Source organism: Pteropus alecto, unplaced genomic scaffold (assembly GCF_000325575.1).
Source record: "Pteropus alecto unplaced genomic scaffold, ASM32557v1 scaffold13, whole genome shotgun sequence".
In the NCBI taxonomy this organism is placed as follows: Eukaryota; Metazoa; Chordata; class Mammalia; order Chiroptera; family Pteropodidae; genus Pteropus; species Pteropus alecto.
In genome coordinates, this window is record NW_006434373.1 from 10504030 (window position 1) to 10516780 (window position 12751).

General features: G+C 40.0%; 1 protein-coding gene across 2 annotated transcripts in view; it reads right to left on the reverse strand.

The window, feature by feature from the left end:
- Positions 1-492: 492 nt before the first annotated feature.
- Positions 493-12751, reverse strand: part of CLYBL (citrate lyase beta like) — a 208081-nt gene continuing 195822 nt past the window's right edge. The window contains exons 8-9 of one of the 2 annotated variants that reach the window (XM_025045011.1): positions 1619-1738; positions 493-619 (exon numbers count right to left, since the gene is read on the reverse strand). In XM_025045011.1, coding sequence (XP_024900779.1) covers positions 1643-1738 — 96 coding nt within the window. In that variant the 3' untranslated portion in view covers positions 493-619; positions 1619-1642. Of the gene's footprint in view, positions 640-1618; positions 1739-12751 lie in introns of both variants that reach the window. The other variant, XM_025045012.1, reaches the window with a different exon arrangement.

The window sequence follows — 12751 nt, forward strand, 5'->3', positions numbered from 1 at the left end:
AGTTTAAGAGCTGTCTCCTCAGATCCCATGTTTGGGAATATTAGTTGGTGTCTCAAGAATGTGTCAGGTTCCCATGATGTGCCTGTCAGAACTGGATTGCCCTTTTCCTGCAGTGAGATGGGTGGGTGGGTGTTGCATGACGCCTCTCCCACTTTTCTTTGGTTCCATAGTGCTTTTCCTTATATATAACCTTCAATTCTATTCCCCTCTTGGGCTTCCTGTAGGAATGGAAGAGGTAAGGGACAAGTAGACCCCTGGCTGGAGCAAACAGTAGGGGCCACATAGGAAATAAACAAAAAGGGCATAGAAGGAGGTGAAAAATGAAAATAAAAAACAACTGTTTTCTATTTACAAATTTAAATAAACAGAACAGCCTTCCCCGTGGTGTTTGTCTAAGAGTAGCAGCCTTGCTGCTGTGTAGGTCATGAAAAGGTTGGTGTAGAGTTTAAAACTTCCCATTCTGTTAATTTCTTAAAGAACAGTCGTCCAGAGTCTCAACACAAAAGCTCATGATTTAATGAGGAGCAGAAACAAAATCTCTGATTGTTGGTGTTTCAAATTTCATTGGCGTCCTCTGGCAAACACAAGTTGATCCTTCGCAGCTTCAATACCCTTTAGCCTTCAATATAAGAGCACATGCTGAATAGGGAAGAATGGCTGGTTGTTATGTTTATTTACCCTTCCTACAAGCTGGGTTAACCTCTTCAAAACAGCTTTACTAAGCCCGTTAACCACACCACCCATATGACCTGTAGCAGCATCTCTAATGTGATGCAAATCTCGCAGGGGACCATATGCACCAGATCTGCTGCATTGTGTCTTCTTAGAGGCTACAAGTTTATTGCTGAGGGGGCCCTGTCCTGGCCATACATTTACCGGGGAAATGGCCTCAATGGCAAACAGTTAAACGGGGAAATAAAGGGGGAAAATGGATGGTCTTGTTTCTGCACATTTATTTTTTAATTGCTGGTAACGGTTGACTCAGAGCATTCGCCCAGGATGAGGGCTTTCGTAGTCATCATCTAGCTGTCCAAGGACTGTGGATGTTTCATTTTTGGGGGGTGGAGGTTAACAGTAATCAGTTTTGAAGATTTATTTTTAGAGATATCTACGTAAACCAATATGATACTTAATCAACTTTTCAATGCCATCTCTATCATTTTATCAGATTTCTAGTGCAATTCACACAACCTCTTCATTTAGTTATTATTTTTAAAAAGCCCGGCCTTTCTTAAAATTATGGGGTCGAGTGAACAAATGAACAATGTGGGAAACATTTAGCATGAGAAGGGTGAAGGGAGTACACGTATTTGGGAAAGACCTGTTCCATTAAAAACCTAATTTCTCCTCACAGCCCATCTTTCTCCACTATTTTATCTCCCTGTGAAATCATAAGTCCATATCTATAACACATTTATGAGCAATAAAATCATAAGCTTGGAACCAAAAAGAAGAAAGTTCACTTTTAGAGGAATAACTGGCCTGTAAGATAATGACAACAAAAAATTGTGATCACCATGAACTGTAAATGGAGAAAGGTTCCAATCTGGCATACTAACAAGTTGCCTTGAGTATTATTGTTTGTCTTTAAGAAACCCACTGTATATGTTCGGCCCACCTGATGAGAGCTTCATTTAACAGATCATTTTTCCTTGATAGATGTGGCAAGCGTGACAATGTTCTGGGCTTGCTTCAGTAATGGCATGTCGATCATACTCCCTTGGAAAGTAAAGGCTCCCTGGAAAACAGAGAATACAAACTTCCTGAAAGAATGCTTGGAAATTATAGGCTTCCTCTCGGCGTAACCTTGTACAAGAACATTTTAGATTCCACCTGAATTATACTGACTTTCCTACCCAACTTTTGAGAAAGCCAAAGTAAATTACAAGGGATTTTTTTCTCTTCTAAAGAGAGGGGAAAAAACCTTTAGCATTTTAATGGAGTGGAAAAACATCAGAGACAAGATATTGGAAACTGTTTGTTTAACTCTTGAAATCAAGCAGAAAACTGTGTAAGGAAAACGTAAATATTTCCTTAGTGTTAAAATATTGCATAGAACTTTAAAAATAGTAATATGTTCTGGCAACTGATTATTGTTTGAAAAAATAAATGTATGATCAGGTTAATGGCAGAATGCTTCCTAATCGCTGTAACGTAATTAAGGGGTAATACTATCGTGTGATGAAAAAATGTAAGGCAGGATTGTACTGAGTAAAAAGAGATTCCTCAGTTGGTATAGACTTGCAGAAGTGGATTAGAATGACAAGAGACATGAGCCTGTAACATAAAAATCATAGGTCTGTTGAATGGTAAGACTGGAAGGAATCTCGAGGCATCTTGGTTTATCTCCATTTTACAGATTCATTTTTGTTTAACCTTCTGCAAATACTTCTTGAATGTGTCATGTGATCTAGGTCCTGTTCTAGGTGAGGAACTGCAAGCCTTCATCACAGGCCCCCACACCAAGATAACAAGGTAGCTCCTTTAGTGCATCAGAATGGACAGAAGGCAGCACATGCCCAGCATCTGTAGTTAATATATGGTGATTCGTGTTCTTTTAATCACTTCTTTTTGTTTTTTTGTAATCACAGCTCTTCATCTTAATTCTTCTTCCTTCTACCTGTTGGCAAGGATGCTGCCGTGAGTGGAAAGCGAGTGGTCTTTTGAGACCTGGAGGTGGATTGGAACAATCATAATCCTAGCTGATAGTCTATTTGCATATATTGCCATCTACTTCTGGATTTCACAAGCACTACCTGTCAATAGTTAATGCTGGCATCATTCAGGACTTCTGGGATGGATCCCCTGGGCTCTGAAAACTCCCAACTCCCACAGTAACATAGAGTTATACGTAGGATGGAGGTTTAAAAAAATTGGCAGGGAATCCTTAGCAATGACTTCAGAATTTATTTTTCAATCAAGAGAGAGATTTAAAAGTCAGTAGGACACAATGCAATGTATATATATGCCTCACTGTTGAACTGTATGCCTGAAACTTACTGGATCTTGTTATGTCACCATAATAAAAAAAATAATAATAATAATAAAATAAAAGTCACTAAGATTAGAATTTTCACCAGTATATAATCATGCACCAAAAATGATGTTTCGGTCAATGACAGATGTGACGGTGGTTCCATAAGATGGAGTTGAAAAATTCCTATCACCCAGCAATGTCGTAGCCATTGTAATATCGCAGTGCAACGCATGACAACTGCCTACAGTATCCAGTACAGTAACATGCTGTGTAGGTTTGCGGCCTAGGTTTGTGTAAGTGCACTCTATGATACTAGCACGACGATGAAATTGCCTAACAATGCATTTCTCAGAAAGTATCCCTATCGTTAAGCGACACATGACTGTATTGCTTAACCTCAGCTTTAGAATGATAGATCTGATTCATATGGACACCTGTGTGGCCTATAATCCCATTCTGTAAGTATTTCCAACCCCCTTGTTTTTACTGTTTATACTCCCAGGTTGGCCTTTGCCTAATTTCATTCAGCCTAGTACTAATTTTGGTTATCTCTGTGACCATGATAAATTTTATAAATTTGGTTAGAAGCTGCAAGGATGTTTCGTGGGTTAACATGACACATGAAATCAGGGCGTGGGACTCATGCTGTTTTACAAGGCAATAGTCTACTTTCCTTATTGGAGTAAATGATGAAGACCAAAGACCTCCTGGTTATCCGCCCACCAAATGGATTATGGCCCTGTAAAACAGCACATCTGTCCTGCTAAGGCTTAAATAATAAGCTGGGGAGACAAAATTAGCATAGATGCACATGAAATCAAAACGATGCACAGAGAATCGAAATGACGGTTTTGGGTCTATGCCATGTTCCCGAATCTGCTTTGGATTCCGCATGCACATCAAAGATACAAAATATTTCATGTAGTGTTTCGAGAGAGAGAGATCATTTCTCCTATGGTGGCAGATTTTGCTTGACTTTCTTTAAGAAGCTTAAACTGGAAAACAAGATTCAACATCTTTGTTCTTTGTTTCTTTCATCTCTGCAAATTGAGGATTTTAGTGTTAAGAATCAGACAGCCTACGACAAATATCCCTCTGCTTTCACATATTGACCTATAATATGGGTTTGTTTGTTTTTTTTTTTAAATATATGGATCTATATGTGAATGATCCATTGGTCAGGATTTAGAAAAACGTGGTTTGTCAAAAGCTACTTGGAGTTGTGGGGAGGGTTTGAAACATTCCTTAATAAATGGTTATAGATCAGTTTCAGTTTCACAGCCCAATGCGTTCCTGAGAAACTGATGCACATACTATTTCAAAAAGTAGAGGGAACTTCCATCACCTTGAAGATTCAGACTATAATTTGGTTTAAAAGGCCTTTAAATAGCAACCTATTCATAGTTAAAAACCTTAACAACCATGACTACAACAATAATAGTTGCTATAATTTTTTGAGCAGTTGCTAGCCCAGTGACTGCGCCTGGCGCTGGACATGCTTTATTTCATGTAATGCTCATAACAGCACTGCGGTGCTGTTACTCTTCTCATTAACAATATTTTTTCTATTTCTTTTGAATTGTGGTAAGAAATGCATAAAATTCACCATTTTAATCATTTTTAAGTATACAGTTAAGTAGTGTTAAATATATTCGCCGTGTTGTGCAACAGATCTCCAGAACTTTTTCATTTTGCAAAAGTGAAACTCGGCACCCATTAAACAGCTTCTCGCCATCTCCCCTCCCCCACTCCCTGGCAACCACCATTCTCTTCTCTTTCTATGAGTTTGTATCTATCCTCACACATGCAGAAACAGAGGCTCGAAGAGCTTAAGAAACGTGTATAAGGCTGCCCTGTAGCTAGTAAGTATAGAACTGGGACAAAACCTGGCTCTATCTGATCCAAAGCGTGTACTGCAGACTTTTATCCTGGACTCACTGATGGAAGTGTTCTCTGAGTGGGTTCCCTGACCACCTGAATCAGAATCATTTGATTCTGATTGTTACAATGAGCAGCTTGTTACAATGTAGACTCTTGGGCTAAATCCTACAATATAGAAGGCCTGTAGGTTGGCCAGGAAGTCTCCGATGATTCTAATACATATTGAAGTTTGAGAAATTCTGTGTTTTAGCTCCCCTGGGTAGAAATGGTCAGGCCGACTTCGATATGGGTACAACTCCAATCCTGCCCTCAAGGAGCTTTCAGTTTGCTGTAGGAGACTGGGAAGAAAGAAGCTGATGCCATAAAATGCAAGATTTAGAGGAGAAGCCAGTGTGATGAGTGCAGAGCAATCAGAGGGTTTGAAATGGCTTCCTTTTTCAAACAGGATCATTTTTGCCAGGTTGCTCTGCTCACTTAGATATGACATTGTGTACCTACAGCATGTTGTGCATTCCCCGCTAGAGCTGCCATGGAGCTCCTGGCGCAACAGACTTTTATTCAACAATTACCTATTGAGTTATTTGTCGGGGAAAAAAAGTGACTGGTCAATCACTTTGGCACATCTTACTATACAAGTGTCTATGGTTTCAGTCTCCTGGAAGTGAAGGGTAATATCACCTTAGTATGGATGTCATCTGTATAGGAAGGAAAACAATTACTATTGGGCTGTAGTTTTTCTAACATCCTGGTCATTGCCTGGTGGTAAGATAGGCATTGAATTAACGCGAACTTTATAGATCCTGAAGTTCTTCCTTGGGGGCGGGGGGATCTGAGTTACAATTTGATGGCAAAAGTATTGATGATGGTGGTGGTGGTGATGACAACAGTAATCACATCTATGAAGATTATGTATTTTGCATTTCTGGCACTTAGTACTTGAGAAGTGTTTTCTCTAGAGTACTCAGAGTAATTTTCTAGAAACCATGAATTAATCTAATGCTTTCCTTACTCACTTTATTTTCAGCTAACTTCTTTGGGCATTCAGGGAGTTCTCTCTGGCAGCTTCCAGTGATGGTGTTGCTGTGATTCCCTATGAGAAGGATTTCTCTATCAGCATTAATGACAGTATTTGAGCACAGCTGTTACAGTCCTTTTTTAGGGTGACACTCTTCTCTGTGATGCTGTCTTACACCCAATGAATTAATTTACCTCACAACAGTTCCCAGTGAATTCCTAAAACCTTCAGTTAGCGCTGGCCGTTAACAAATTCTCTTCAAGATCCTGGTTGTGTGTCTGCTCGCTAAAATCTCTCAGGCCCAGCCACGAGCTCCTGTGATAGCTCTTCCTTACAAAGTCCACTGCTCCTTGATACTCTTGAAAATGGGGGAAGACGATGCTCTGACAAATACGGTTTCATTCTTTTTTATTTCCCATTTTTCAACTTATCACCCTTGGAGAGTCCTTGGACAAGCTCTAGTATGGCCTTGATCCCCTGACAATTTGGTTATGACATGCCTTTTAAGGATATGTTTGGTTGCCTGTCACCCAAAACTCAGTGGGAAGCTGCCTGGCTCCGAGGCTGGATAGCAGAGGTCTCACTGAGAGAGTACTGAGACACTTACGGGGGAGTTGGATCTTCCTCATTGGGACCGTGCTGTTATTTTTCTAAAACATGGGATAGGATCATCTATTTGCTTAAATCTTGCTTTGGGTCCCTTTGGACTTACAGAATCAAATGCAATCTTCTTAGAAGGAACATTTAGGCTCCCCTGACAAGACAAGGCCCTGCCTCTGCTCTCAGCCTCGTCTCCTGCCAGTCCCCCAACCCCGCCCCCCACCCACCACACACACACACACCTTGGTTCCTCTCCCACATGCTGTTCTCTGTCTGAAGACCCTTTCTCTGTCTTTCTGGCAAACTCCTCCTTGTGCTTCAAGGTGCAGGAGATGGCACATCTGTGAAGCATTTCTAGACTTCCCTGTAGGGCTAATCTTCCTTTTCTTACACAGCCTCCCCTTATCACCTTTGTCAAGCGCTATTGCAATTATTTGTTTACGTTGCTGTCTCTCTCACTATGCTGTGAGGCGCTTGAGGGCAGGGCCATGTCTCATATATCTTTGAATCCCTCGAACCCAGTACTCAAAAACCATGGTTCAGAGTGGAGCTTGGCTCTTTTGTGGGGCCCGAGCTGGGTGCCTGAGAAAGAATGATATGGGAAAATCCATCTTACCTTTCTCCTTTTCTTTACCTGCAAGCATCTTTCTGCACCATTTGATCTTTCCCTGGTCTTGTACTATTCACTGATCAGTTGGCCAACACTTGCTGAGCCTCCAGGGCACAGTGACTGACCTCGAAGAGTGTGATTCTGGGTTGGGGTCAGGTTAACTCATTCAAATGATTTAACAGTTAAAATGCAAGCAAGTATGTTACATTCGTGGTGCAAGGGCAGACAGAGGAGCCACAGACAGAAAGAGCCATCAAAATGGGAGTGGTTTGGCCAGGGAAGGGCTTTCAGGGATAGGTACTTTTAAAGTCAGGTTTAGAAGATCAGGGATGCCAAACGATGGTCAAGAGATGTGGTAGGAACTGGGAGTAGCACATCGAGACCGAGAGTGGGGCCACTCGTGCCTCTGGCCACCAGTGACTCGATGGATCAAGCAAAATGAAGGACCACAGTATGAGATACCGGATCTGTCTATAGATGAAGGGTTTTCTCTAGGGCCTGAGGAAAGGGAGCTTAATCTAGCCCGAATTAAAGCAATCTGGAAGACAGACATTTAAAAATATTAGTTCCGCTCCTCATTAGCTGCTTGACTTTCCTTAAGACAAAGCACCAAAGGCCCAGTCTCAGCTTGGTGAAGCAGGACTGGAACTCACTGGAATCCCTATGTTCGTGCTGCCTGCCCTGGTTGGCCCCAGACTTGCTTCTTCCTGGACCTCAAACAGAGGAAGTTGAACCACTTCTTTCCCTCTCTTTATTCTGGGCACTTTCCCTCTGTTCAGGGGTAGTCTGGGGCCCCAGCAATGGGAAAGTTAAAGGCTGGCCCGGCCTGACTCTGCCTTGCTTCTGAGTGGGACCATCTAGGATGGATTGACCCTCCATCCGCTGATGACTCTTTGGATACCAAGAAAGGGGGACGGAGGTCAGTGAGGGATGTTCATTCTCCCTTGAGAAGGAAATATGACGATTTTCTCAGCAACCGTGATCTATACTCTAGGTAATTATAGCCCTCAGTAAGCCCTAGAATGTTCATTTCCAAACTAAAAATTGGAAGACTACATTCTTATTAGGAAGACCCATTATCAAAAAAGGAGTTTTCATCTCCTGGTGTTTTACACTTCTACAAAATATTTTCAAAGACATTTTCTCACTTGTAGTAAGGAAGGCATGGTTATTTCTTATTTATAGATGCAAAAACTGGTTCAATATTAATCTTTTTAAAGGAATTTATCAGAAGGATAGGATGACAATATAAGGCTTTTCTTCCCAAATCTCAAACTCTTTCCACTAATCGATATATCCCAAAGTATGGCTGTTAACTATGGTACCTGTGATGATTATAGAAAAAAAATTTTAATATAAAAAATTTTAAATGTTTTATATATCCTATACACTTTAAATTTTTATTTTGATGTCATTTACAAAAAATAACTAGCATATCTAAAGTTATTTCAGAGATACTACTTAGGATGAGGCTGAACAAAATAATGATATATAGGTAAGGTACAGATAAGCAAATATGTAAAAATGCAATTTTAATAAATGAATTTGAGAACTACTGAAATATAACATGTTTCTGTCCTGAATTTCCACTTGAAAGCTCTTACTATAATTGTTTTAATATCAAAAATACCAAAGGATTTTGTGAGAAATCCTTTGTGAGAAAAATATTCAATAATAAATATGTGAATGACATTTTAAATCCTCCAAAATCCAAAGCATTTGTAAGAAGGATTAAAGGTGACATTTGATCCTTGTATATGCTTCTGAATATCAGTAACCCTTTGTTTTACGGATAAACATAGTTTAAGATAGTAAAAGAATATCTGAAGACTTGGGAAATAGAGAACATGATTTTCTTTTTTTAACATCTTAAAATATAGTGATAATTTGATAAGTATTTTAATATTTGAATTAAGATTCAATAGCCATTTACTCCCTATGGTCAGAGAATTTATAGGTGCTAATGTATCTCTATGTGAAAAATTTTAAATTTTACGTGGACAACAGCTCACATCGGGCTAATCTGTTGTTGCTACTAGCACTGAAATTCTGACAGATGACATTCCATGGTGTAGGATGGGAAAGCCTTTTAAATGACTGATAGGGATGAAATAGTTGGAAGGTCTGAAGAGGCTAGTTTTGTACCTGACTGGGGAATGCAGTGACGATCTGGGCCTCTCGAACTGCTCAGGAAGGTCCTTTAAGCCCTGTTTCAGAGCATGGCCTCGGAGGGGGTTTGAGGGATCCTGCATTCTGCAGCCTATAGGATTTATTTTCCAAGTTCTGAAAGCTGGAAAAACCTGGAGAAGCTCCCCCCTCATCCCTTCCATCCTTTCTCCTGTAGCTCTCTGGCTATTAAAAAGCACCCAGGACCATTGATGGAGAATGGAATGAAGGGCCCTGTACGTTCCCCAGCACAGTTCCACCTATCAGGTCAGTGCTGGCCTAAGAGGACACCAGGGATCGCCTGTCCAAGCAGCCCCTCTGCAACTTTCCACCAAACAGAAATAGGCAACTCTCCAGGATGGCACATTCTGAAGTGGTATTCAGTAGCTGCAGCTGGAACAAAAAGTGCACAAAGACACACAAGGAGAAAGGGCCTTGCTTCTCGGGGTTCTCCCGCTTGAGGCCCCTTGGGCAGAGCTTAGGAATATGGGCTTTTGGGTCAGCTACACCTGGATTTGAAGCCAGGCTCTTCCTTTTCCTAGCTGTGTGGGATCCACAGCAAAAAATTTACAAGCCTCGGTTTCTTCATCTGTAAAAAGGGGATAATACCTCCTTTGTAGAATTATTGTGAGAAGTAAATAAAATAATGTATGTAATGGCCTGTCGTGTAACAGGCTCTCAGTACAAGGGAGCTGCAGCTGCTACCACCACTACCATTACTGTCGCCGTGCAGGACCACGTCCCTGCTGAGATTGCTGCTGCTGTCATTCCCAGTGCTATCACCTCTACCTCATTGCTGTTACCGCCATCGTGATCACTGCCACCACCACCGCTGCTACTACTGCTACTGCTATTGTTAGCCAGAGATGATTTAACTCCATTTACCACAGAAAGGCCCAGTGAGAGGCAGAGCATTTGAATTATAACAGGATTCTATAATTTCAGAGTAGCTTTAAGGGTTCTGAGAGACCAACATTATTGAAGATGCAATGAGAAGCCAGCTCTTGCCTAAAGCTTCCTGTCCCCCCTGAACTCTTATAAATCACAGACTGAATCGTCCCTTTAAAAAACTAGACTCACGGGTGCAATATATCTGACACAGCATCAGTATTTAAAAACAAATATATTTAAAAGAACTTAAAAACTTAGAATATCAGCTGGAGGAGACACTAATCAAATGCAGGTGACCCGAAATCGGGAGTACTGCTTACGCTGGAGGAGGCAGTGAAAAGAAGGACAGCTTTCGGCAGAGGGTGAGCGGGACACGGAAGCATCCTAGCCCGGACAAAAGGTCGGATGGGTTTGAAAAGGAGGAAATTCCTTGGAATGTGGATATTGAGTAGATGTAAAATGAATAGACATCGTTAACATTTTGCTTTTTAAAAAGGGAATGATTTAGCTTCAGCTCTACATTGAAAATAGAAACCATATTGTACGCTCATAAAATTAATTTGGGACTTTACCAACAGTTTTAGGAAGTCGGAGAAGAAAAAAAAAGAAGCAGTAGAAAGTTTGGGTAAAAAAAGAAGCAGTAGAAAGTTTGGGAAATTAATTTGGCAGGGAAAGTGGAGGTAGCTGAATGGTAGGGAGGAGAACTGAGGTGAATGTTTGGGCCAATTATCTTAATATGTGACCAGTCCAGAGTCATCTACTGCCCAGATGGAGGGTCTCAGTGGACCAGAGCTATCCTTACTTCACAAATGGATGGGGGAGACCAAAGGTGCCTTCTGTTTTTAAAATTCTTCTCAGAGTTCATGAAATGTAGGCAGCAGATTTATCTTTAAAAAATTTCAGGCAGAAATAGACAAGTTTTTTAAAAAAATATCTTTTGATAAGGAAATCTGGAAAAGTCAAGCCAAGCAAGACATGTAGAAAGCCTACCAAGGTGAAACAATTGGATTTATAAGCATATCGCAAAATCTAAAGGAGTTTCCACATTTGCTAGCAAATTAGACATTGTGCTTAGTTTCCTCGTTTTTTTCCCCCATAGCTTTATTGAGGTATAATTTGCATGCCATAAAATTAACCTATTGTTAAATATATAATTCTTCTCAGATATTTTTTGAAACTAGAAATCGTGTTTGAAAATATTTTTAACACTGAGATAAACGTGCAAATATTTTTATTTAATTTAGAATATTATAAGTTATATTCAAGCTGGTATTGCTTAGGAGAAAAGCAGAGACTGAAGGACATTTTATAGCAGCTTGCAGCTAATACCAATAATGTTAAACTTCTATTTTATATACTGTAGGCTTATTCTTTCTTTGAAACACATCTAAATGAACAAATGTTAACTGGCAGGCACTTTGAACTTTAAAGAATTTACTAATATACAACTAACTGATAATATTAACTGATGGGATAATTAGTGAGATTTTTTCACTCAATTTTTCTGGAAGGAAACAAAAGGTCAGTATCACATATACTGTTAAAAGTTGAACGAATAATTTCTTTTTAGCACTGTCAGAAATTTAGAAACCAGTTAGCTAAATAGTATTTACTAAATGTGTATTGCGTACCTATTTCTGTCCAAGATGCTGCAGGGAGGTAAGTGATACAAAAGAGAGAATTCTTTATTCTGTAGGGTAGTTGTTAGAAATCCCCACCCCCTTTTTTTCATTAAGCTCCACTAACCTAAAATGGAAAAAAAAGAGGAGTATTATAGAAAATCTTGATTTCTACGTTTTAATAAAATAAAATCTCATTTACCTGCTTTTAATACAAAAAAGAATTATAAAATTCTCTAATACAACAAAAATTAAAAGAATGCTCTGAATTTCTCTATTATAATCAGTTAAAGGAGAGAAGGCAAGAGATGGTGGTGGGATATAGAGATGACATGGTGAGAAAAAAAGAGAGATATAAAGAAAAAAAGGAAAATGAGGGAGGAACGGGAAAGATACATAGAAACACACATACAGAGCCATGGGTACTAAGAAGGAGAAATACTGTAAAAGGAAAAGATGTCTAAGGAAGAAAACCATTCTTTCATGGCCCTTATTTGGATCTTGCTACTAAAGACACTGAAAGCCATATTGTGTTTGTGTGACCACAGGAGTAACTAAGAATGTGATCTTGGGGACCTGTCCTTTGAGGGAGATGAAGCCGAGGTCAGTGCTAGATATGGCCTCTTTGCCAAAGGCTCCCAGTCTTGCTCTGAGAGTTTCTAGTCTACCTCGGGAGAGTGAATGAATGATGGCTAATGAAACAGAATGGGGTTTGCAGTGATCAGAGCCAAGAAGTCTTTCTGGGGCCAGGTGGGTGGACAAGCACAGGACAAATTGTGAATGAGGGAGCGATGTGGGGAATAATGGCTGGGAAGGCACACAGTTACCCTGTGTTCTTCCTCATCAGTTTCTGCTCGTGCTGGGGAAAAAAAAAAAAGTGTATGACTAATAATAAGATACTAATCTGAACTAACCAAATTTACATTTGCTTGTGACTGAATAGTTTTAAGGTTCTGTCTATAGCTTTGGTCGTTAATGTGGGGATTCACTGT